Source organism: Carettochelys insculpta, chromosome 24, assembly GCF_033958435.1.
Source record: "Carettochelys insculpta isolate YL-2023 chromosome 24, ASM3395843v1, whole genome shotgun sequence".
Taxonomy (NCBI): Eukaryota; Metazoa; Chordata; order Testudines; family Carettochelyidae; genus Carettochelys; species Carettochelys insculpta.
This window is the reverse complement of record NC_134160.1, coordinates 5,125,973-5,151,582: the sequence shown is the minus strand read 5'-3', so window position 1 is coordinate 5,151,582 and position 25,610 is coordinate 5,125,973. Positions and strand designations below refer to the sequence as shown.

Here is a 25,610-nt window from a genome sequence, read left to right as displayed (position 1 = left end):
AACTGAATGGTGTTCGCCTAGCCCATCAAAAGGAGATCCTGGCCCCAGGCTAGTAGAAGCCAAGGTCAAGTGGATCCAACCCAGCAGCCAAAAAGCTCTAGCCCCACAGCAACAGGCTGGGCCCATGTGATTGGCTGGGAGGTGCATGGGGGCTGTTCCAGGGCAGCAGTTAAATGCAGCCCTGTTTATTTTGGAATCTCAAATCTGTTCATAGGAGACGGTCCAGGCTGGGGTCAGACAGGAAGTGGGGCAGCATAGGACTGGATGGTCCATGCTGGGGTCAGACAAGGAGGGGGCTCCCTGGGACTAGGCCAGGAGGTGACGGGCTCCATGCTGGGTAGGTGCTTGCTCACGCAGTGACACCTTTCTCTGCTTAAGAGGGGAGCGAGCGCATGAGAGGTGGCTCGCATGGCTTGTTTTGTAAAGGGCATATAAATCCCAGTGAATAATTTATCAAAGGCCCCAGAGCAGCACGCTGGGAGCTGGGGATGAGAGCCTTGTGGTGGAGTGCTTGCCGTGTGGAGTCCTTTGATTCTTTCTTTGGCTGCAAAGCCCCCGCTCCCTTGGGGCCTGCAGGCAGAGGGTGCTTCCCATTGGGCAGAGCAGCCGGCCCACACCCTTGGCCCTCTGGAGAAGGAAAAGGTCAGTTGTAAAGGGCAGGAAAACAGCAGATCTGAAGCATCTCAGCTGGAGTGCGATATTTCAGAGGACCTTATGCATCATGTAACTGTCAGAGAGCAACAGCTCCCCTGCTGGGTAAGGGACAGTCAGGGGCAAGTGTGTGTCACTCCTTGGCAACATTATCCTCTGTGTTCTACCAGCCAAGCAAGCAACCGGGGGCTCCTGGCAGCTAGTGGGAGCAAAGTCCAGCTCCCGCTTGCTATTTAGGAGCCTGGGCAATGCCAGGCTGCCTCACAGCTGGGCCGCCTGGTTCAGATTGCACAGAACCAGCTGTCTTAGAGGAACCATAGAAATGTAGGTCTGGAACGGACCTTGAGAAGTCACCTCTCCAGTGTCCTGCATGAGGCAGGAGTTTTCTCCAGCCCATCTTCAACAGGGGTTTGTCTAACCTGCTCTTAAAAACCTCCAGAGATGGAGATTCCACAGCATCCCCAGGCAATTTATTCCAGTCTTTAACCACCCTGACAGTTAGGAAGATTTTCCAGATGTCCAACTTTAACCTCCCTTGCTGCAGTTTAATCCCATTGCTTCTTGTCCTACCCACGGTGGGTAAGAACAATTTATCACACTTTTTAGTGCAACCTTTCCCCCTTCTCTTCTCTGGACTAAACAGACCCAGTTTTATTCAGTCTTCCCTCATAGGTCATGTTTGGAGCCCAGCAAATCCGTGGATATCTGCTTTAGATCCATGGGTATCTTCCTCCACAGCTGTGGATGAAGATCTTCTCAGCTCATTTTTGCAGATGCGGATACAAATTTTGTATCTAGAGCATTGGTTCCCAGTCTTTTCAGGAACACGGCACACTTCACCGAGACAAACGTTTCCACAGCAAACCCAGGTTTTTCAGCTGAACCGCTTGCTCATACACATCACATGTACGTACATTCCCTATAGTTACAGTCTTACTAGAGAGGTTTGCAATGAAACTGGGCATTCAACAAGCTAAACAAGGATCAAATGCATTCATGTTTCAAATCCACCACACAATACGCCATCTTTGACAGCGAGCACAGACACATTTGCAAAATCTGCTTGATGCTGTGTTAGGGACTGTTGAGTAAATGAGTAACCACTGAAAGCAGATCCCCTCCCTGCCAGCCTGTTGGAGCCAGGACAGGGCCTTTAAACGATGTCCCAGCTCCCACCCGCCTTCCCTCCTCCTTGCCACCTGAGGAAGTGGGAACAGGTTCCTGCCACCTCATATGGACTGGGAAGCACATTTCAGTTGCCTTCTGGCATGAGTAGGGTCCTGTGGGGTCAGCATTTCCCCTCACGGTGGCTCTGCAAAGACCCACAGCAATGGAAAATTGATGAAATTCCAAGGCACACTCGGACAGTTCTCATGGAACACCAGTGCGCCACGGCACACTGGTTGAAAAACCACTAATCTAAAATCCTGCCAACCTGCGGGTAGCCACTCTATATCTGTGGATCATTTTTGCAGCTGCAGATTCTAATTTTGTACCTGTGCAGGGCTTTACTCATGTTTTCCACACCTTTAAGCATCTTTGTCACTCTCCTCTGGGCTGTCTCCAGTTTGTCCACATTGTTCTCCAAATTTGGTGCCCAGAGCGGGACACCACACTAGCTGAGACTTTACCAGGGCTGAGAAGAATTACTTCTCACATCTTGCTCACCACACACCTCCTAATACAAGGCACAAGGGGCCCCATGTGGATAATTCCATGCTAATCTGCCCCCAGAGAAGCTCCTTTCTAAGGCCCACCTGGCAGAAGTTGGCCCATGTCAAGCAAGATATTCACATCCCTTCTACACAACTTGCTTCCACCCCTCCATTATGCCAGTGGGTCCTCTTGTTATTCATAGAAATTCCCAGCCCTTTGGTTTAACTCCACTCGTGCTGGGCCCTCAGTATTTGACTCTATTTGGGTTCTTCTGGTGTGCTCACCTGCCTGGCCTCTGAGCACCCTCCGGCAAAGCGACGAGTGGGGCCTGGCCTCTGCAGCATGTGGTTGATTTGTTTGTAATTTCCTTCCTTGGGGGAAGTTGCATTTGGTTTTAAAAAAGTAATCCCACAATTGTTATTCTTTGCTGGCAGGAGCAAAGGCAGGTTGCACAAGGAGCAGAAGCTGGGGAGGTCTGCAGGGGTTCCGGGTTGCTGGAGGAGTGCGTTCCAGGCCAGGAGCAGCCCCCAAGGAAGCCTGGAATCCTGCACAAATGAGAGCTCCTGTTTTGCCATGCAGTTCCCTGGGGCCAGAGGAGCAGAGCTGCATTACAGACAGCAGGGATGGGGGCCTAGGTGCTGTACGAACATGGTCCCAGCAGCAACAAGCCATCTGCCCATCTGCATCAAAGCTCAGAATACTTGACAGTCAAGTCACCTGAAGCCCCACCTCAGAGGGGGCGATGGTCTGCCTTGCTTTAGTGATGGGGAAACTGAGGCACAGAGGGGCAAAGTGACTTGCCCCAAGTTAGTGACAGAGCTGCAGATGGAAACCAGGAGTTTGGTCTTGCAGTGCTCCTGCTTTAACTATGAGACACGACATTCCTCATGACATCACATGGGTTGCCTCTCTAGGAGGGGTCATGTCCTGTGGCACGACCATGTACCATCCACTTTTGAAAGAGGAGGAGAGAGATGCAGACAGAGTGTGATTTTCTCTGCTGTCTTGCTGTCTGGGGAAGGGGAGTTTCTTTAGTTTCCAGCCCGCGATTGCTCAACTTGGCTTATCTGTCTCTTTGCTTCCAGATGGGGGGCCAAAGAAGCTGCGGAGTAACATCCGGCGGAGCACGGAAACCGGCATTGCCGTGGACATGAGGAACAGGGTCACCCGGCAAGGCAGCCGGGAATCCACTGATGGCAGCACCAACAGCAACAGCTCCGACGGCACGTAAGGCCTGAGGAAAGGGATGATCGACCTTTTATTGTAGGGGAGCAGAAGGGGAGGGGAGGAGGATGTAATCCTAGCACCCACTGGTCCAGAAGTCCAGCTGCCGCTCCCCTGCCAGAGGATACACTGTCTGTCCCAGGGGGTTGGAGGAAGCAGGGAGCGTGGGAGATGGATGTTGGAGGCTGTCCCATTCATACAGGTGCCTTCCCGCATGGGACATTGCTTAAGAGCAGGACTAACATCAGCATTTCTGGTGCCCCCAGATGAGACGGAGTCATGGGGCCCCAGGGAGGCATGCAAAGGAAGAGCTCTCAGCTGCTTTCAGCAGTGCTTACCAGCATCAAGCCAGTCCTCTCAGAAGGAGTCTCGCCCCACCTTGGGGTGATGACTGCACCCCAACTCACTGGGCAGAGTGCGCCAGATCAGTCTGGAGTTTCCTTATGCTGAGTTCATGGCATCCCACAGAAATGGGAGGTAGCAACGGTGTGCGCGGGGCCAGGGTGCGCTTGTTCCCTATAGAAAGCCTTCAGTGCTTTGTCCACCTCTGTGGGCATCCCACCATTGCCATGGGGAGGTCCACTCCCCAGATGACGTCACTGTCAGGAAAGGGGGGCGTTTGGCAAATTCATGTTAGCTCAGTGCATTGAGAACTTCCCGCAAAGCGCTTTATCCCTGTGCAAAGAACTACTAGCTGGGAAATTCTGTGCCCCCCCAGGGTGTGTCTCACCCATATGGTCCACCTCCCCCTTTTTCCTCAGATTCATTTTCCCCATGACCCGCCTGGGAGCCGAGAGCCAGTTCAGTGACTTTTTGGATGGTCTGGGGCCAGCGCAGATAGTTGGCCGACAAACACTGGCAACGCCTCCGATGGGTGAGTGCTCGCAGCTGGGGCAGATGGCCCAGCCAAAGGTCAGAGGGGAAGCTGTTATGCTGGGTGGGCTGCCGAGCACCTTGCCCGGCCTCTCCCCACCCCGAGCCAGCCCTGGGCAGGGGGTGGGGAAGCCACAGTCATAAGGCTTGGTCTCATTCCTGGGGGCTAAGGGGGAGCTGGTATTAACCCATTCCTTGCCAGGCTGGGCTGGCGTTGCAGCTCCACTTTTTAGCTGCATTCCATGGGAAGGCTGAGGATTGCTCTCCAAGGCTGTGGCCGTGTAACTAATCAGCTTGTGCCCCAGAACGGAGAAGGGACCCTGGCCCATGCCACAGGAGGAGAACCCCCATGGAGTTTGTTTCCCTGCCTGAGTCAGTGTGGGATCTGAAAGGGAGCCAGGAACTAAACTCCCCTTGGAAGGCATTTGCAAAGGCCAGTTTTATAACCTGCCTCCAGCTACGCCCTTGCCAGGGTCGCTCAAACAAACAACAGTGCAGGTGGGGCAGTGAGGTGTCCGGGCTAGAACACGGCGCCACAGCAACAGACAGGAGGCACCTTTGGGTGCAGAAGAGAGTGCAGATTTCGCACAGGCAAGTGGATAGGGTCCCCTCACTGGGATTCCTCCAGAGGGGTAAAGCTGGATGGAGCCCTACAGTGCGATCGGTTGCAAAGGAGGTGAATCCGGCCTCGTTCAGCAGACAACCATTCTTTCATAGTGAGTGAAGCAAGACCTTTTCTGTAACGCTCGGCTTAAGTGCCATAGTGCCTTTGAGGCATAGAGCCTGCAGTTTATATGCAGCAGCCCTGCAATGTAGCCACCTCTGGGGTGCAGGGCAGCGCATGTCCTTAAGACCAACAGTGGGTGATCTTTGACGAAGGGCAGTGGTACAGCCGATCTTTTAGGCCCATGCCGGACAGACAGGCCTTTGACTTCTCCCGTCTGGAGTGGGCTGGAAAATGGGAGGGAGGGGAGCAGTGTGGTCTTTCAATTTTCATCTCCCCTTCCTCCTTTTTCTCTTAAATCTCCCTTTCCCTTCAAGATTTTGCCCCAGATTTTGAAAGTTTAAAATACATCTGGCGGGAATCTTCCATAAACCAGCAGTTGGCCTGGCACCTGCGTCCCAGCTTGGCAGCGGGAAGGGTCAAACTCAGGCTTTGCGGGGGAATGGTGGTGAGAGCGGGTGTTTAATACTTAATGCCTGGAAGCCGAAATCCTCCCCTTCTCACTCTATTTAAAACCACCCTGAAGAAACTGACTTACTGCCGCTCTCACTGAGCCTGGTGAGAATCAGAAATAACCCCCACTTTAAAATCAGTGAGCGAGGCAGAGCAGCGTCAGCCCTGCAGCCTTTAAAGCACTTTCCTGGCATGTCTATGGCATGTTTGGGGCCAACAGAGATGAGACGTTTTTCCTTTCCCCAAGGCCAGTGTTTCCTAATGAGGGGACTGGTGCCAGGTACCGGAGCGCTCCCTGATGTTTAGGAAGGCAACAAGCTGGTTCCTGCTACATGTTGAACCTCTCTAGTCTGGCATGCAGGACCTGACCTCTGCCAAATGAATTTGCCAAACCATAGGTGCTCAATGAAGTCTGGCAGCACCACCACCACTTCCACCCCGACTGGGCTCTTAGAAGACATTTGGGGTAAATTAGAGCTAAACAATAGCACAGAATACTGGCAGCCGGGACTGGTGGCTGTAAACAAAATTTACAGGACCACAGGAAACTTGGCCACAGCCATGCTAAGTGGGCACCTGGCTAAATAAAATCATGCTGAACTGTGGACGTTGCTGGACATGAGCGTTCCAGATTAGAGAGGGTCAACTTGTATCAAAAAGGTTGGGAAACACCAGGATTGGAGACACCCCCAAACTATAATTTACCCTCCATTATTTTTCCAAGATATGAGAACTTGGCCTTTATCTCGGGACCTTCTCTTCACCCCTATTTCTTATGCTGGCCCCTGCTCTGTGTCCAATACACTTCCAAAATGCAAAGTGTGTTTGAGGCTTTCCAAGTTCATATTGTTTCTCTTAAACCCTCCAGTATAACACCAACAGCCCCCACCATGCCACCCCCACTCCTTCCCCAGAGCCACACCGGTGCAAGGGGTGCAGGGGGTAGGCCAGTCACACGCCAGCGGAGCAACAGGGACCTACCTCCATGCACATCCCAAGGGCTGTACCTACAGGGGCTGCTCCGGATAACAAGCTGGAGATCGAATCAGTGTTGTAAACTTAAAACCAAAAAACAGTTTGTTTTCTTTTGTTTTCTGTTGGTTTCTTTCTTTCTTCCTCCATCCATGGTGGTTTCTGTTGGTCATGTTGTTCCGGGCTTTGCCATCTGGGATGTCGCATAAGATTTCATTTTGCATGAGCCTTGGAATGGTATTTCATTTTTTTCCAGCGGTGCTTACCGTGAGAGAACATGCTTTCCTCAGCTGCCACCTGCTGGACAAAGTGCAGAACAATCACCAAGGTCATTCTTCCAATATGAAGGCATAACAACTTGTCTGAGCCTTTTCAAAGAGGGTGGGAGAGAGGCATCCGGGTGGGGAACAGAGGGCCAATTTGGCATTTGTAACTAGAGGGATGAGGCTGTCCCAGGGGAGGCTACTGTAACATGTACAAGAGGGAAGTTGGTGCACACAAAGAGCTCACCAGCAATACCTTTGAGTCTGTGACTATAGGACATGGACCATCTCTAGGGATGCTTTCAAGGGGCTCAAAGAGGGCTGGAGGAACGGCACTACAGGCAGGGAAATCATCCCCCTTCATTTGAGGTGAACTAGTTGCAGCAGACTCATCTACCAAGGTCTGCAAATCTGCAGATATCTGCTTTATATCTACGGGTATCCACATCCACTACCAGGGATGTGCTATCCATGGCTCATTTTGGTGCATATGAATGAAAATACAAATTTTGTATCCAGAGCCCTGCAAGTTTGCAGATATCTGCCTCCACAGATAATTTTGCAAATGAAGATACATGGGCCCACAAGGGCATCCAGTGCCCTGAAGCTAGAATGAAAACTTTTCAGGGCGGCCCAAGTATGTACTTGCCTTGCTGAGGGACCCCCTGTTTTAAACCCAGCACATTCCCCCTCTTAGCAGGGGAAATTGCCCGTAGGACAGGTTCAGGGGTCTGAGAGGGTGGCTCTTGCAGTGACTTTACCACTACAAAAGTACAGGGCAGAGAACAGAGCAGCCTGATTTCCAGAGGGTGCAACTCGCCGGCAGTTGTGGATGCCTAGAAATTGTGCAGTGCCAGCCCTTGGTATCTCCCTGTGTCTTCCCAGTGCCACGACAGCACCGTCAGATTGGCACAGACCACCGTGCCTGTCGCTCTGCTCTGAGATCTCTCCCCTGGTTCTATGTTCTGGCAGTAAGGTGCCCAGAACTGGAGCCCCAGGTCCTAGACATATTCCCCTCAAACCACCTGTGGGGAAAGGTGTTAGGTGGCTCTCCTGTGCTGTCCCATCTTCATGTCAACTCTCTGGTCTTGATGTTTTGTTCTGCTCTGCCTCCCACACCCTGTTGCAGGGGTTTTAAGATTCCAAGTGCTGTGGGACTTGTTCTGGTGCTTGAGGCCAATGTTCCTGCTATTTTTTTCCATCCCTGTGCAGAATAAAATTTTGTATATGCACCTAGGAATGTGCACCAGCCCTAGAAACATTTGAATCTCTCTGCAGCGGCTGCACAAGCCCTCAGCTTACAGGGAACATTGGTACCAGCCATTTGTCACTGACACAGGATGGGCTTGCTAGGACTCAATTCTCACCTCTCCCCTTCTGCCCTAGGCGATGTCCACATTGGGATGATCGATAGGAGTGGGCAGCTGGAGGTGGAGGTGATCCAGGCCAGGGGCCTCACCCCAAAGCTGGGTTCCAAGTCCATCCCTGGTAGGTATCTGTGCCAAGACACCTTAGAGGAAGAGGAGGAAGGGCTGGAAAGAGCACAGATGAGGAAGAGGGCTTGTGCCCCCTTTGGTGTGCTGTATGAGTGTGATCTGGCGTTGTGATCCTGCCTGTGCTTGCCTGAGCCCAAAATTCCTCCCCTGTGTAAACCCCATAGAGTCAGTGGAGTCCAGGAGCTTTTGGGTGGCGGGGCAGGGTCTGGGGAAGAGTTAACACCTCCATTTTGCTCTCTATATAGGGGTGTTTTATGATACACCCCAAGAACAGGCAGATGCCCCCCTCAGTCCCGTGGGGCTCCCTGGCTCTCCCTACGGTCATGCTGTGGTTAGACCCTTAGGTTTGCTCTGCCCAGCAGGGGCAGCAGAGGGGCTCAATGCCTGGTGCACTCAGCCAGTAACAAGCTATGGGTTGTGTAGTAGGAAAGCTGTTTTATGGCTAATTTAACCCACACACCAGAGTGTCACATTGTCCCATGCACTTAGACCACTGACACAGAGAAAGAATGAGTCTCCTCTACAGCCTAGCTGAGCGGGAGGTGACTTTAGCTCAAACTGTAGCAGCCCCTGTATTGCGCTCCTGAGATCCCAGGTTTGAGTCTGCCTGGGGGCGGTTCACCAATGCAAAACCCCACCCACGAAGGAAGTAAGTAGGGCCCAGCCCCACAGATGTAGCCATCTTCTTTCAGCACCCCCCCCCCCAAAATTCCAGCTGCCCTTTTCCCCCCACTACTACCTCCTTCCTCTGCAAACAGACCAGACTTCCCTCTCCATCCCTTCTGCATGGTGCTGGGAAAGTATGCACAGAGCTTGGGGAGGGTATCCTGGCAAGTCAGCATCCTTAGGGTAGTGGGTGGCAGAGCTCTAGTTGAGATGTCTTCCTGGCTGTGCATGCCTCAGTTTCCCCATCTGTACATGACACAAACTGCACGGCTGGTTTGCATCTGTGCTTCTCTCCCTTTTGCAATGCAGCAACCTACGTTAAAGTTTATCTGCTGGAGAACGGGACTTGCCTGGCTAAGAAGAAGACCAAGATGGCGAAGAAGACCTGGGACCCATTCTACCAACAGGCACTACTCTTTGACGAGGGCCCCCAGGGCAGAGTCTTGCAGGTGAAGTAATCCCCTTGGCAAGGGCTGCTCCTCGAAAGGGAAAATTGGACATCTTTGAGGCACATCCTCAGCAGTAGCTGCCATTTCCCCCTATGCCTCCGCCACGGAGAGGCCAAGTCAAACATCTGGTCTTTGCTGAAGGAAGCAGCTCCACCCACAGCTCAGTTGTGGGCAGGGGAGGGAACTGAGAGTTCTGGCTTCTTTCACCAGCTCTGTCCCTCACTTCCTCCCCGCATTTGGAAAGCCCCTTCCCCCTTCTTTGTCGCTTCTTGGTGCGGTAATAACTGCCACGTCACTCAGAGCCACTCGGCTACCTCAATGATGGAGGACGGTGAAGTGCTGTGAGATCCTGGCATAGGAGGTACTTATGACCTTTCCCTGGATCCAGTCACTTGGGAGGACACACATGGCCTCATTTGATAGACAGCCCACATCTTATCACTGGCCAGGAAGACAGGCAGCCAAGGGGGCATTAGCTTGACCAAGAGCGAGCTCCAGTGTCAGAGTAACTGAAATCTTGCCACTCCTGTTGAAATTGCAGTGACCCGCCATTCCAGCGAGTGAGGTCGAACAGTAAATGCTGGTGATGAGCAACCCGGCCGGGTGAACGAGTGGCAGGAGTGGCCCTCCTCCATCTCAGTGGGCTGCAAGGTGGTCATAACTAAGTGCGTCCGGGCCAGGGTAGTGTTGCTAATGGCGCTCGTGCACCTAGAACTGGTGGGACGGGTTGATGGAACTGCAGCAGCATTTGGATTGGCTGCAGAGTGAGCACACAGCTTCCCCCAGTCAGTGTTATGTGCAATCAGCACCCCCCCACCCCCACCCCCACATGCCCTGGCTTTACGTGCCTGTCAATTAAGAAATACCAGTGGGGGGAGGGACCTATGGGTCCTGAACCAATGGAATCTGACAACCCTGCACATGGGTAGCAGTAAATAAAATGTCTCGTGGGCCACACATAGAACGCCAATGGGCTGCAGGTTGCCCACCACTGTTGCACGTATGTATTAGGGTCATACCTGACCCAAGAGCAGGGTCTGTATGTCTATGAAGAGCTGTTCCTTGCCCAGAAATTGCAGGCAGCACAGGGCAGTGAAGATATTGAATAATTTTACAATCATTTATCCATGGGCTAACCCACCTTCCCAACATTCCTGTGAGGTTCAGGGTACAATGCCCCATTTCATAGGTAGGCAACGGGAGGCAGACAGAATTGGTCATGGCTGCATAATATGAGTCAGTGTCAGAGTGGGGATATGGAACCCCCAGGTATTCATTGCTTCTCTGTCCCTGGCTCAGATCTCCCCTCAGGATAACATCAGACACCCTTCTGGTGTAACCTGCCTGGCTTCCTCGAGGTAAGTATTGGGACACTGGAATAGAGTCCCAAGGTTTATATGATGCTTTGGGCACCAGTCTTCATGCCCAGGGCTCACTGGGAGCCAGGTTGAGTTTTGCTAATGAGGGTTCTTCCCTGCAGGTGATCGTCTGGGGAGATTATGGTCGCATGGACCACAAGTGCTTCATGGGAATGGCCCAGATCGTCCTGGAAGAACTGGATCTGTCCAACATGGTCACAGGCTGGTACAAACTCTTCCCCACCTCCTCACTGGCAGACTCCACCATCGGCCCACTGACGCGTCGCCTCTCCCAGTCCTCTCTTGAGAGCTCTACAAGTCCTTCTTGCCCCTAAGTGGCAGGGCCCAGGGCAGGGGGGGGAGGGAAGGAAAGAAGTGATCCAGCCTAACTGCACCTGTTGGTGGAATGGCTATAAATATTCTGTGTCTAGTTTTGGTTTGGGTTTGTTTTTTTCCCTCTTCCTGAAACAAGCTGCTCTCAACACGTTCCTCGCCAACAGCAACTTTCCACCGCCCAGGCAGGAGACTTTTAAATGAGGGGGCATGGGAAGGAGAAACAAGAACAAACTTGTGACGCAGAACAGACAACGTGACCGTCCGACAACCAATCCCAAGACTGTTACCACAGCTCATCGAGTCAAAACGATGGACCATATTTCTCATCTGAACAGTTGGCAGGACCATCTTGGTTCTGATTCATTCAACCCCACTGCAAATAGCATGTTAGTTCTATTTAATTTTGCTGCAGTTGTTTTCCTTATCATTGACGAGAAAAGAAAAAAAAAGATTTTTTTCTTAAAAAGGAAAAATGAATATATTCAGCACTACTACTTTTTTTAACAGAATGTAGCATCTTATGTAGCCTGCCATGTGCTAATTTAACACATGTTCTCTCTCTGCAATATTTAGGAGGGATACTCTCTCTACCAACAGGAGCCGTCCACCAGTCACTTGCTGTTTTGTTAGTCTCCCGGACACAAATCTCGCAAGGTTGAGCAAGTCATTGGTTGATCACTCTTTTTTGGAAGCCTGTAGCCTGTGAGACGCGACTCTGCCAAAAGGAGTAGGGGAAGAAAAAGGTGCATTTCACCAGACTGTTATTTACATGTCTTCTAGTTCTGTCTTGATGTTCACTCCTCTCACGTTCTTTTGAAAAAAAAAACACCTGTAAAATGTAATAGATATCATGCCTCATACGTCAGTTCCAACTAGGAGAAGGGAACGTGGCAAGGACAGTTGAATTGAACTCCTAGTCTGTCTCACCTTTGCTTGGTCACCCTTAGACGAAGCCCAACCTGTAGCTGAAAAGTACTCTAGTACTGAATTTCCAGAGGGTTTAAATCAGAACATATGCCACCCATAACCAGAAAGAAGGGCTGAATGCACCTTTTTTCCCCAACCTTGACTCATAGATATGCTGCAGGGAAACATCTTGATTGCATTTGCTGTAGATCTGGCGTGAGGGTGACTGATAGGTTACAAAACAAACTAGATGTTTGAATTTCTTACAATGATTAGTGTTTGTTTTCATGTTTTTAAAGCAGCATTCTGGTTCCCAAAGGGGGACCAGTTCTTGTAGCAAAACCGAGAATCACGGAAGCTTTTTATGAAGGTGCCTAATCAAATTTGCAGAAAATACTCAGGGGAGACACCACTAGAAACTGAGGTTTCTTCATTAAAAAAATGAAATAAAAATTATACAATGACTGTCCTGAAGGATTAGTTTCCAAAACCAAGAGATGGATGAGTGGTCAGGCTGGGAAAGGATGCAGGATTTATGGAGTATTTCTACCTTGCAGATAGCTCTGACCTTCAGTCTTTAAACACTAATCAAAGGCAAGTTTGAGTGTATTGTTTTTATTAGTACTGATTGGCAAAAGGAATTTCACAATGCACAAAGCACCAGGAAGAGCCAACTAGAACTTGCCACAAAGAAAAAAGGAAACCTGGAAGGTAAGAACTCCACCAAGAAACCAGCCCCTCCACAAAATGGAAACTGCCCGTTGGCAACCCACCACTCTCGGGTGGCGGTTTTATGGGACACAACCACCGTCAAAATTTCAGCAACTTTGTGTCAAGGAATTTCAGCTGCTATAAATATATATTGAATTTGCAACTTTACTAAACCAAAATATCTCGGGATTGCTGAGTGGGCATCAGACTGGATTCTGCTGACTGCAGATGGAGATAGTTTTGGCTCCTCCTCAGTCTCCCACATTTTTCTCGTAAGGAACCAGAGCTTGATGTGCTGTGGAGGAGGAGTGACTGTTCAGTACAAGCAATATACAGTAATGTTCGAGTTCGCACTTAAAAGCGGTCCTGCTGGTCCACTGCATGGTTTTATCTTAGAACTGGATTATTTGAGGAAGCTCATTTTGTGCCCAGCTTACTGGAACTGGAAAAGGTGATGACGTGAATTCAGGTTCCTTCCAGAGCATGATGCTGTTACCTGACTATTTCTTTGCTTTTGAGTGCTGTATTTTTTAATACATTGGCAGGCGGCTGTCTGAACAGGACAAGTGTTCAAGGGGAGTTCTACTCTTTAGGCTAACCTCATCTCTACTTTGGCTTGGCCACTCAAGATTTAGAAGGAAAAAAAAAAAAAAAGAAGGAGGGCCTGGCTTTTCCGTGCTGGACGAATCAGCTCTGATTTGAGTTGGAAGTTGAACTGAACATTAGGCGGTCAGCTTGGACAAAGCATGAAAATTTGCTCAAGGTCTTGCTCGTTAACTTGGACTGAAGTAAGCAAGCAAGCAAGGTCTTTTTCTCTCCAACAGACACTATGGGATCTCTAAATTTGAGTTAGTGCCACAGCTTTACAAGCAACCCCCACATTCTTTTCAGAACAAACATAAGGGATGTGACAACTTCAACCCCAAACGTCTCTCAACATAATACTTTGCTCAAGATAAATTGGGGAAGTTTGCAGACACTTTTTCCAGACTAGTTTCCTAGAACCACCTTGAACAAAGAGACAATTGTGGTTGTATAGCCACAACAGCATATAAAAACCTGTAGTCTCTGACGCAGTCCACCCCCCTCTCACATTAGCAGTAACTGGAAAAATCTGCTCATTCTGTAATCAGCACCAAGACTAAAGAACCATAATCTGAAGGAGACATTGGGAATCTCCAGAGACCAACCTGGATAATCCTGAGCATTTGGGTCTTCTTATTAACAAACATTCTGCGTTGGAGGATGCCAAAGTAGCTAGAAGCAGAACAAATTCTTCCCTGGATACCTTATTAATGTCAAAGGAAGTCTTGCTGCTAGGCAGCACAAGTGAAAAGCAAAGCACATGGATTCAAGGGAATGGGTCCGTCTGCTCTGCATGATGGGTCAGTATGGCAAAGCGGGCATGCCAAGGGCTTCAGACGGCTGCTGTCCTACTCTAGACAAACTGAAGCCCCATTCAAGCTTTCATTGCTTCACTCAGTGCTGCATGCCCAGCCCACTGGACCCCATTCACAGAGGGGGACTGGGGTAAGTTTTACTTTGGGTTACCAAAAAAGACAATACTTAAGTATCATGTTTACACTGTGAAGTCTGCTCCCTTTTATCTTCTTATGCATGAAATCCAGCGTCTGACATTTCCCTCACTCAAAAAACCCTTTGTTTAACTTGCTCCTGTACATGCTACAAACAAGCCCCCCCTTAGACCTAATGGAGAAAGATTTCAGCTGGGGTAGGGAGCAGATGAAATGATCTACTGAAAAAGGGCATTTCTTGTCCATTACGTGGTTGGTGATGACAGGTGCAAATGTCACCCTCTCCATCCTTCTTCGGTCAGGAAAGGGATCTCAGACCCATTCCAGCCTCATGCCTCAACTGCCCCAAGGGGACTGCTGATACGATAAGGACATTTGCAGACTGTTTTAGTCTAGGCCTAGCCAGTGCCCAGGCCCTGCCCCCAATAAAAGGAAGCCACATGCTGGGATTGTACAATAGATGCTTAAAATTTAATTGCGCTTGTGTCACTGAGTGAGTCAGTGGTGTTACAATAACACAAGTAAGAACAGAATCTGGCCCCAGGCACCGTGGTGGAGTTAAAATGAGGAGTTTGGCTCAGACCTTCTCGTTGAAGTTTGGATCTAGATACCTGAAAAGCAGTCCAAACAAAACTAGGAACAGCCATGTAACAATGGGAGGGGGGAGTACTGCATAATTCTTAATTGTTGAAAGCTAGAGTCAGATCTGATTTGCCAAATTTGGGTACAAACAAAACTTTCCTGGCATCCAGGAAGCTGGCTTAGGCTTTTCATATCTGGAAATTAGCCCCAGATCAGCCTGAAGCATTCCCACAGCCACTGGGTCCTGCTCCAAACTTGTAACAAAACATGACATTACAGCTTTTGTTGTACACGTGGCCTTCTTGAGATCCCAAAGCCTTATTACACTGAAAAGGTAAGATCCTGTGCTATGGATCAGAAGGCATCACATGAAAAAGAAGGCGCGTCCAGGAGTGATGACTGGCACTAGCTCACCCTACTGGCAGATGCTGCTGCACAGGTTCTCTAAGACACTGGTATGTCCAGTCCATGGGACTGTAGCAGCTGATTTCTGCCTAGCACACCTGGCACGTAACAGCAGTAGCTAACAGGGAGGGAAGGACAGCATATGAGCCATCACCAGGTCTGTCGGCTTCCTAGTATGCTGGAAGGGAATGGAGAATTTGGGGATGGCCTCCAGCTGTTCTGCAGCTAGGTTTGTAAGTTCATGAAGCTGTAAAAGAAAAAGCAGAGAGATTAGTATATTACTGCAATACTCCGCTCTCTGCCCCTCTGAGATGAGTAACAAATGTGGCACTGCAGGCACTCTTCTGTACATGAAGATTGGTTTTTCCAGAGACCAGAAAGAAGCCATGGGCCCAAGGAATCGGTTCTGGGTTCCATTTGCTGATTGGAGGAATCCTGTTCTGCTCAGTATCTCGTTTGGTCTTAGCATTGTGTTGTCTTGCCTGAAAGCCATTGCCTACATGTGTGCTTTTCTAATGCACTTATAAATATCTTTGTCTTGCTGAAATGAGCGTTGGCATATGCTGGAGCAGAGGAGGGCCGTGAATGGTGTAAGGCCATCTATAGAAGCAGCCCTGGCTTTAGTGATTCAGGCTTAAATCAATTCACCTTCTATTGACTCTCAAACGTGCATCAAACTCTTGCCAATCAGTGGGACAGTTTGTAGAATACACACCCATATGCTTCCTCTGAGGAATGCATTCAACTGTGCTAGAAAATATCAGCGTTTGAAGGGTTAAACAAGAGTTTTTAAGACACCATCCCATATGCCGCAGGAATGAAACCTGCATCACAGAGGGCAGAAAGAAATTCACTGACAGTGGTCAAATTCCTTTCCAAAAGCTTTCTGAACAGCTGTTTTCAGCTGGACCTCATCCCCCATTTCACAAGGGCCAGCGTGAGAAGCAGCAGTAGGAGCTAAAGCCATTGTTAGAAGGCCAGGGTGCGTTGGAAAAGTTCAGATGGTAGGAAAGCCTGCATTGGATAGTAGGGCGAGCCGATCTGCTTTAAATGTAATCTGGAAGCATGTGCCAACTCGGAAATAAAACAGTTGTGGTAAAGACCTGAAATTAAAACCCTCGCCACCATAGAGTGGAAAGGAAATGATGTAAAAACAGACTCCAAAGTGTTCACACCTATAATGACCATTCTCTGCAAGGTCAACTACACCTAATCTCATTAACCTGGGCCCAAGTAAAAGTTCTTGAGACATGATCTGAAGAAAAGTTTTGCAAGATGAAGGGAGTAAATGTTTGTTGGTTTCTGTAAAACAGTCTTGTCTTTTAAAAAATACCAAGCCCCTTGATCATCTTGTTTAGTGTATTTCCCTGGATCCCGGCAGGCAACACACGGTGGCATCATAAAGCTGTAACACTTCAGCACGTATAGTATTCCAATGGGAGAAATTCTCCTCTTGCTGAAGTTAATAGCTGAATCTACAGAATTCTTCTGTCAGTCTAGCCCCACGTACACCAGGGTTAGGTTGTCATAGCTTCATCCTCCTAGAGTGTGGGCTTTTTGCACATCTCAGAGACATTGTTTATGCCTATACAAGCTCTCAGCCTAGTCCACCCTACAAACAGCAGCTCCCAGTGTGGCTGCAAGCACAAGACCTAATCAGTGGTGCATGTATGCTCCCCTTTCAGAAAGCAGATCATTGGTATACCTCAAGTTTTTATGGCTAGAGTTTAGCACACTTGTGTTTTGGATGGCTTTTTTATTTGTCAATGGTAATGGCAAAGCGCGATTATAGGGGTGCATTCATTAACACAGCTGCTCCAATGCCAGCTTGTAATAAGTTGGGTCCTTTATTTGATTATCAAACTGGCTAGTGATTACTGAGCTTAATGGTAAGTGAGGCAAGAAGCAGGAAGGTTTCTGTTAGAAGTCAGCAAGATAGTACACCATCACTGCAAAATTGGCTTTATGTTCTTTCACCTGTCCTGGCACCTCTAAAAGGTGTAACTAACCTGTATCTTGTCAAGGAGGCTGCTGCTTAACTGGGCAGACCAGGATGTTAGACTGCTTCTCTGCCTAGGTCCTTCCCAAAAAAAAAAAAAAATCCCACAAAATAAACAAGAGCTAGCAGTGAAGTCTGTATGGCAGCCATGTGAAAGCAGAAGGCACAAGTAGCTACTGCGAAGGGAGGGCTTCATTAAGACTTTGTTTCCTCATTGCAGTATTTGTATTTAATGCAGATGGAGAGGATGCCTCTGTTTTCACTGAGATCAGAAAGTCAAAACTGGCTATTGACTAGACTTCCAAGCACTTGCTAGAAAGGAAGTTTTTTTTGTCCTGATGTTTATAGCAAGGATCTTGAAGCAAATGTTCAGATGCCAGAGACGGCATCTTCATTTCCTCATTTGTAACTGACTGGCCAGGAATTCTGGCATCGGATGCCTCTCGATTGTTAGCACTTTGATGTTGGTGGCCTTGTTTTCTTAATAAAGGGCTTGAACTTTTCATGCAGTTAACGCTAAATAGATTTCCCCCATCATGTCCTACTCCCCACTTCAAACCAATTCTTGACTAGAACAAAGCACATGGAGCACAACAGCTGTGCCCAGCACCCAAGAGTCTGTCATTAATGGCTGGAGTTTATAGCTCTACTATAAAAACCTGCCTCCACCAGGTGAGGGTTGGTAGAGTAGCATCTTAGCTCTAGTGTGGAATTACAGGAAGTCTGAAGTCTGGTTAGTTTAATGCTACAGCATTTAAACAGAGGGTGAAGTTTTCAGAGGTACCTACGGTTCAGCTCTCCCAATAGGTAATTATGCTTCTACTGCCTGTTTGGCACCTACATCACCTAGGAGCACCAATCCTCTCGGCTGTCAATGAGACATTTCTCAGTTATCAAGGTACTTTTGGGAAGGTGCTTTTCAGAAAGCTTTATCACTTCTACAGGAGATGTAATAAATCAATAGCTGGTAGATCAACTGCTGCTGGAGTTGGGAGTGGATGCGTCTCTGCATAGTGGAGACAAGGTCAGAGAATCTCCCCCGCAACTTTCTACTGCAATCTTTAGGAGCCCTGCTCATACAGCTAATCATTGCTTTAGGAAATTAAACAACAAAAGCCAGTTTGGTTTTCAGGTGGGGGGGAAAAATAATTGCCTAACATTCAGATGTATCTAAACCTACACTGCATCTGTTTTAAACAGATGGTTTGGCTCATGGCCACCCATATGAGCATTATATAAAGAACATTTCAAACAGCATCTCCTGAATTCAGTGTGGTAATTAAAGGGAGGATGGTCCACCTGGAATTGGTATCCATAGCATAAGAGATTAGACAGGCTTTAAAATTCCCATTAGCCATGATTTAAGTACAGTACGGCTTTTTAAAAGTAGGCATCTTTCTTGAAGATGAAGTGGCAAATAGCATAAAGCAACCCCCTATTTTGCATCTGAAAGTCAGAACAGGTATGCAGTCTAACAGAACCAGCTGCTCCTCTTCAGTGCTAAGATGACTAATTTAATAGGAAACAACTCTTTCTAGTATCAGATAATTAGGCAACCAGTTTGGGGGTGGGGGTGTTCTTGATGAAGTTAATTCCTTATTGGTTTTATAGTTTTGAAATAAGCTTTGTCTTAATGACAGATTCATAACTAATCTGCAACTTTGTATTAAAATGAACTCACAAAAGGGGGTGAATTAGAATATTTTAACCCCAATTCCATTGTGCAAGACCAGGGGATGGGCCTGTGATGGGTTATCAAGAAAGGTTGTAGATTATAAAAAAAGCAAATGGCAATTTTATACTTGTGCTATGTAATGTTTTATATGTGTGTGGTCTTTCCTAATGTAAAACTCTTGTATTTTTTGTGGTTTATATGCAGCAGGACTGATGGATGGGAGGGTGCATGTTATTTTGTAAGATATTCTTAGCCAATTTTCCAAGAAGAAACAAAAAATGAAATGTTCACATTCTTCATTGGCTTGTACCTGCATGTACAGTATTTGGGCAGCAAGTAAAGATGATTAAAAGCCAGTTTGAAAACTTGTTTGCTTCACCTGCGTGTGGGCTGCAGAATGTTTGATGCAGGAAAACCCCTTAGCTTTTGATCTCCAGTCACGCGCAAGAGGCTATGTGTTAGATTCATGAATAATCTGAATGCAGCAAGACTGGAGGAAAAAAAAAACCTCTCAGTTTAGATACCCATATGAGAGATTTGTTATTGCCATTTTTGAAAGATCACTACCATTTGATGCAAATTTAATGGCCACAGTTCACAGGAAAAGGAAACAATGCCTGATATGCTATACCATTCACCTCCCAACTGAGATGGCAGAAAATACTCTAGAGCAGCGGTTCCCAACATTTTCAGTAACGGCACGCTCCAAAGAGAAACAATTCTATGGCAAACCTACCTTTCAGCTGAACCGATTGCTCAAACACATCACATTTACTGGGGTTACACTCAGAGTGGAACATCGTAGTGTGTACAACCAGCTGAACAAGGACCAAGGCATTCATGTTTCAAATCCACCACAGAATATACCACCTTTGCCAGCGAGCACAGACATTTTCAAAATCTGCTCAACACCATGCTAGGGATGTTGAATAAATGAGTAACCTCTGGAAAGCAGCTCCCCTTCCCTGCCAGCATATTGGAGCTGGGATGTGGCATTTAAACTCTGTCCCAGTTCCAACAGGCCCCTGCTCTCCCTCTTACCACAGCAGGGAGTTGGGGGGCAGGCACCCTGCCAACTCATTTGGACTAGGAAGCAGCATTTCAGGTGCCTGATGGCACAAATGGAGTCCTGTGGGGTCAGCGTTTCCCCTCACCATGGGTCTGCAAAGAGCCACTGTTGGGAAGAGCAGGAAACTGATGAACCCCGTGCCAGCTGGGACTTAGCCAGCCTTGCTGATTAAGCCCCAGCCCTGCTCTGCAGAGAACCACAGCAAGGGGAAATTGATGAAATTTCATGGCACACTTGGACAGTTCTCAGGGCACCCAGCGTGCCGCAGCACAGTGCCAGGTTTTGAAAACCATTGCTCTAGAGGAATGGGAAAGATACCACATGCAAGAGGTTAACAGTAGATGAGGTAGATTTCTTCCAAGCCAACCACTGCATCAGCGTGCTACCTGACCATGAGAACTGAAACCACTTGAAGTTCTCATCTAAAATAAATGCATATTCTTAAGGGATTTGCCTTTATTATTATGTCCCAGACAAGTATTTCCTTTCCTATCTGCTATGTATTTTAGGTTAAGTGACCCTTTGGTTCTTGTACTACAGGCTAAAGGACAAGAATTTGCCTTCACTATATTTTAAATTTTTTATCTCCTTTATTGCTCATTTTCCACATGCCTTATGCCACCGGAACAGGAACTGTGCCATGCTCTGCTTCTGTAGAAACTGTCTAAATTTCAGGTGTTTTTCATTTAAAAAATGTATATCCTGCATTTAGATGCAGTTGACTTAAATGCAGAATCAGCAACTCTTAGCCAAAGTAGATGATACACACATTCTCCATCTGCCACTTCCTAGATGCAGAGTATTTGACATCCTGCCTTTTCCAACTTCATTAAAATTATTAGTTCAGGAGGTTTTCCTATGAAGTATTCCAGAACAAGGGCATTTCCCCACAACAGGAGTGCATGCATTATCCATGACTCTGCAACGACTTGCCAACAAAAATACAAGACGACATTCTGCAAATTTAGTGTGTTAATTTAACTAGCAAAAGACACAACTCACGGGAAACTGAGCAGAGATGTAAACAAAAGATCTAATTTGCATCTGGTCACAGCACTGTAACCCTGACAGTTAGGACTGTTGCATGCCAGTGGGAACAGTGCTTAAGTTTTATTTGCCTTGCTACGTACACAGGTTTAGTTAAGGTAGACAAATTTTGGAAAACCAGGTAGGCTCACTGTATGAACTCAGTTAATTGTAAGTCACTTTTAGTTAAACTAATAAGAGAGGAAGCCGTGCTAGTCTATACGCTATCAAAACAAAAAGCAGTCAAGTAGCACTTTAAAGACTAGCAAAATAGTTTATTAGGTGAGCTTTCCTGGGACAGACCCACTTCTTCAGACCATAGCCAGACCAGAACAAACTCAATATTTAAGGCACAGAGAACCAAAAAACAGTAAGGATAATCCTGATTACGGATAATCAGGATGCCACACTCCAGAAGGCCCTGGGTGACATGCCTGTTCTCTGCTACAGACAACCTCCCAACCTCATGAAGATCCTAACAGCCATAGTGTCTACCTCCAGGAACACCAGTCCTAGAACCTTTCCCTGCAACAGAGCCTGCTGCCAGCTTTGTCCACATATCTTCTCTGGAAATACCATCACTGCACCTAACCAGGTTACTCTCAGAATCACAGGCACTTTCTCATGCTCCTCTACTAACATCATATATGCCATCATGTGCCAACAATGCCCAGATGCTTTGGATATTGGACAGACTTCTAACTCCCTTAGACAAAGGGTCAATGGGCACAAAACAGGCATCAAAACACTCCAGATCCACAAACCAGTTAGTCAACATTTTAATGGAATGGGACATTCTGTCAATGAGCTAAAGGTATGTGCGTTACTGAAGAATTATCATCACACTGTTCTGGAAAGGGAAACAGCCAAGCTGGCTTTTATATTCAAATTCAGCACATTAACACATGGTTTAAATCGTGATGGGAACTTTGAGTCACTATAGGGGCTCGTCTGCATACTTGGCTCAATCTAATTCTTGACCTTCCCCCCCACCCCTCCACTCTCTGATTTGCTCACCTTGATTATCTTTTTCTGATTTGTCCTGCTTGCTTACTGTTTTTGGTTCTCTGTGCCTTAAATATTGAGTCTGTTCTGGTCTGGCTATGGTCTGAAGAAGTGGGTCTGTCCCAGGAAAGCTCACCTAATAAACTATTTTGCTAGTCTTTGAAGTGCTACTAGAGTGCTTTTTGTTTTGATAGTGTATAGACTAGCACGACTTCCTCTCTGTTATTAGTTTAGCTAAAAGTGACTTACAATTAACTCAGTTCATACACTTTTTGCTTTGTTAGTTGAACTAGTACAACATTGCATGTAAACAAACCCACAGAATCCTGGGCTAGAGTGGTACTTTTGTCTAAGAAAGTGGACATAGTCCTACTACTGTGGACCAAGTGGAAAGCAAACATTTAATTAAGGATCTGAACCACCATACCCAGAGGTGATTAACTCATTTTATCACTCGCAATTTGACAGATTCCAAATGAAATATTTAAGAAAAACAAGAATATGAGAACAGCTGACGTGTCACTGCAGTATTTTATTAAGGAATTTACATATACACAGGATAAAGTAAACCAGGTACGTTTCACTTTTCTGCTCACGTCAATGAAATCTTTTGAGTGGATGTTTTCTAGTGAGGTGGCTGTGAAGGACAAGAAAAACCTGCTTCCCCATCACCTACCTCCCTTTTATACCGCAGTATCAGAATGCCAAGAGAAAGCTGGGGATAGGGACTACACAAGAACAAAAACATATGAAAAAAGTATAAATTAGAATGCCAGGGTCATTTTAAAAGCATAAGAAAGACTTGTGATGCTTCTTGGCCCTCTATAAATTAAATTTACCTTGGTTAGTTCATTAAAAGGGTTGGATTTTTTTTTCCTTCTTTTTTGGTTTGTTTTAAATTACATCAACACCACAGATTAGACAGAAAGCACCACCTTGGAAGAAGTGCAAATTTCACATTCCAAACAGCATGCGCCCCATCCTGTGCCAGACTCCGGTCTGTTCACAAGAGGGGCCTTCAACATGACTTTGGTTCCAATGAAGACTGACGAGCCAAGCACAGGGAGGCCTCAGCTTTGAATAATGGCACAGCGAAAGAAGAACAGAGGTGGGAATGGTTTAGGTTGGATTAAAATCCATTTCCTTAACACCAGGCAAGGTCTTTCGTTAATCAAACAAAGGCCCACCAGTACCACAAATTTTATTTAAATCCACTTCCCCAAACGCCTGAATTGTAATTCACAACTACCTCCGTCATCCCTCCCCTGAGATAGAAGGTCTTCCTATGGAGGCACACATATCCCAGCAGCATGAGTGGAAGCTGGGGGAGAATCTACCCCCAAGAGCATTTGCATTTCACTGTGCTGAATGCAGAGGAGCTGAACGTGGTGTTCTGATCAGCGAGGTTTCCCTGTGGCTTTGGCAGCAAAAAGGAAAAGATGGGTCCCAGTTCTGGGGAAAACAGATTCAGGCTGAACAGAGACAGAGACAAACCCTGAATGTCTCGTGGAGCAGTTTTAAAACAGAACAAAAGGCAAAAGAGTTGTCATAATATTGGGGAGGAGGAAGGTTATTTCCACATCTGAGAGCTGACGGTTTGATTGGTTCCCTGGGCACTTCCTCCACTCATTGACTGTCCAAATCCCATCATGCCATTAGCTCCATAAAAGTTCATCCCAGCCATCTGCTGGGTCATCTGAGGAGGAAAGGAAACAAGCTGGGTCAGGGAAACTGTTCTAACACACAGCAGAAAAAAAAAAAAAATCTAGGCCCCAGGCCAGAAAAGCACGTGATATGTGCTGAAAGTACAGCGCATGGGATAGTCCTACTGATTCCTATGGGACTCAGGCACATTCTTCATATTACATACGTGCTGGACTGCTTTGCTGGAGCCAAGCCTTAGAACAGGGAAAGCAGCATAACCAACGGAAGGTAAGAAGTCAGCTGTTATGCTGCTAGACCCAATCTCCAGCAAGAGACTTTTATAAGAAGTGGCAGCTCAATCTAATACAGTTTGCTAGAACAAAAGGCCAAAGATGGCAATGGTCTCGTTTCTCTGTATCCTGGAGCCTTGTCTGTACAAAGCATCACACCCTGCCAAATTAAGAAGTCAGATGTAACCCATGCAATGAAGCTTAGAGCGTTAGCATCCAGGATGAGTCACTCGAAGTCCGCTCCCTCCTTTACAATTCTGGATGACCTGGTAGTTATGGAATAAACATTAGTGCATACTAGAGACCCGCAAGGCACAGCTGAGAAGTGCGCAAGCTTTCCAATGGCAGCAAATCAGCCTGCTCATTCAACAATCCTCTTTCCAGCCCTGGGCTAGATTACAGAGCTCTGCCATGGCGTATATTTAAGTTCAGTTCTGAGGTCTGGTGTGTGGTCACTGAAATACACAATAGTTTTGCAAGCGGGAGCATGACAGAACACTATGATGCTAAGGAGGACACGACGCATGAACATGAGGGGGCTTAGGAGTCTTGACACCCTGGATAAATATTAGCCTGGTTCATTAATCTGAGCAGCACCAGGTCACAAGCAGGAACAAATCCCTCTCACCTGCGCAATATTCCACTGAAGTTGCTGAGCTGGCTGCACGCCATACACCGGCTGTGGTACCGCTGCCATGCCAGCAACATAGCCAGCCTGCTGTGCTGCCATCATTCCATTGGGGATGCCCAGGACAGCTGTCGGCACACTGCCCACATAACCCGCTGGTATAGCCACGGGGGTTACCATCCCTGGAGCTCCTGGTTGTGCCATCATTCCTACAGGGGGAGCCATCATGCCTCCAATCATGCTGCTGGGTGGGGTGACACCTGGAAAGCCAGGGTATGCCGCAGGATATGCCATCTGAGCTGGGGCCATGAACATTGCTCCTGGAATAGGGCAAGAAGGTAAGTGGCTAAGGGAATAAAAAACCACTATGAACACTGATGTTTAGGAAACTTGGATTTGGCTGACACACCACCTGTCTAAATAGTAGCTGAGCAGCAGTGCCACACTCTTCTTGGGTATTGCAATGATTGAAATAGGTCCTTTTAAAAGAAATATAGGGCTGGCCTAGTGCTACTGGAGCTGAGCTCGCACTCCAGTTTGTAGAACATTGACCAATGCAGTGTAGATGCAATATATTCAGTCTCTGGGACGTGTTCCTCAGATCACCATAACTCCCTAGTAAGGAGCAGGGCACCAGCCGGATCCAAATATAACCCCTGTCCTCTCCCACGAAATCGGCAATTCTTGCGACAGGGTATTAAAGCATGCAAATCGGGATGAATAAAAATCAAGGACTGGAAGATGTAATGTCACGGGAGGAAAGGGCATCAGTGGACAAAAAGGCTCCTCTTGCTAGCTCTCGGGTGTCCAATTGCAATAGCAGTATTGTCACTCCATAACAGTATCCATGCGAAACCAAGGAAGACAACACGCGCATTTGAAATGCCAATATCAAGAATAGGGCATCAGGTCTTCTTGGAGGACAGGACAGATTTCCATGGTCATTACTATGCCTGGACAGGCGAGTAAGTAGGGTCTACGCATTACTTTCAATCCACAGAAGAACTTTGTATT

At 47.5% G+C, this 25,610-nt stretch overlaps 2 protein-coding genes across 3 annotated transcripts in view; one reads left to right on the top strand and one right to left on the bottom strand.

Annotated features, from left to right (window-relative positions):
* Positions 1-11,127, top strand: part of RIMS3 (regulating synaptic membrane exocytosis 3) — a 55,428-nt gene extending 44,301 nt beyond the window's left edge. Inside the window, exons 4-8 of the mRNA XM_074976415.1 lie at positions 3,393-3,534; positions 4,293-4,405; positions 8,203-8,304; positions 9,288-9,427; positions 10,908-11,127. Coding sequence (XP_074832516.1) covers positions 3,393-3,534; positions 4,293-4,405; positions 8,203-8,304; positions 9,288-9,427; positions 10,908-11,120 — 710 coding nt within the window. The 3' untranslated portion in view covers positions 11,121-11,127. The remainder of the gene's footprint in view (positions 1-3,392; positions 3,535-4,292; positions 4,406-8,202; positions 8,305-9,287; positions 9,428-10,907) is intronic.
* An 11,405-nt stretch (positions 11,128-22,532) lies between these two features.
* The window catches only part of SMAP2 (small ArfGAP2), a 34,007-nt gene continuing 30,929 nt past the window's right edge, over positions 22,533-25,610 (bottom strand). For both annotated transcript variants that reach the window (XM_074976495.1, XM_074976496.1), the window contains exons 9-10: positions 24,597-24,916; positions 22,533-23,730 (exon numbers count right to left, since the gene is read on the bottom strand). In XM_074976495.1, coding sequence (XP_074832596.1) covers positions 23,605-23,730; positions 24,597-24,916 — 446 coding nt within the window. In that variant the 3' untranslated portion in view covers positions 22,533-23,604. The remainder of the gene's footprint in view (positions 23,731-24,596; positions 24,917-25,610) is intronic.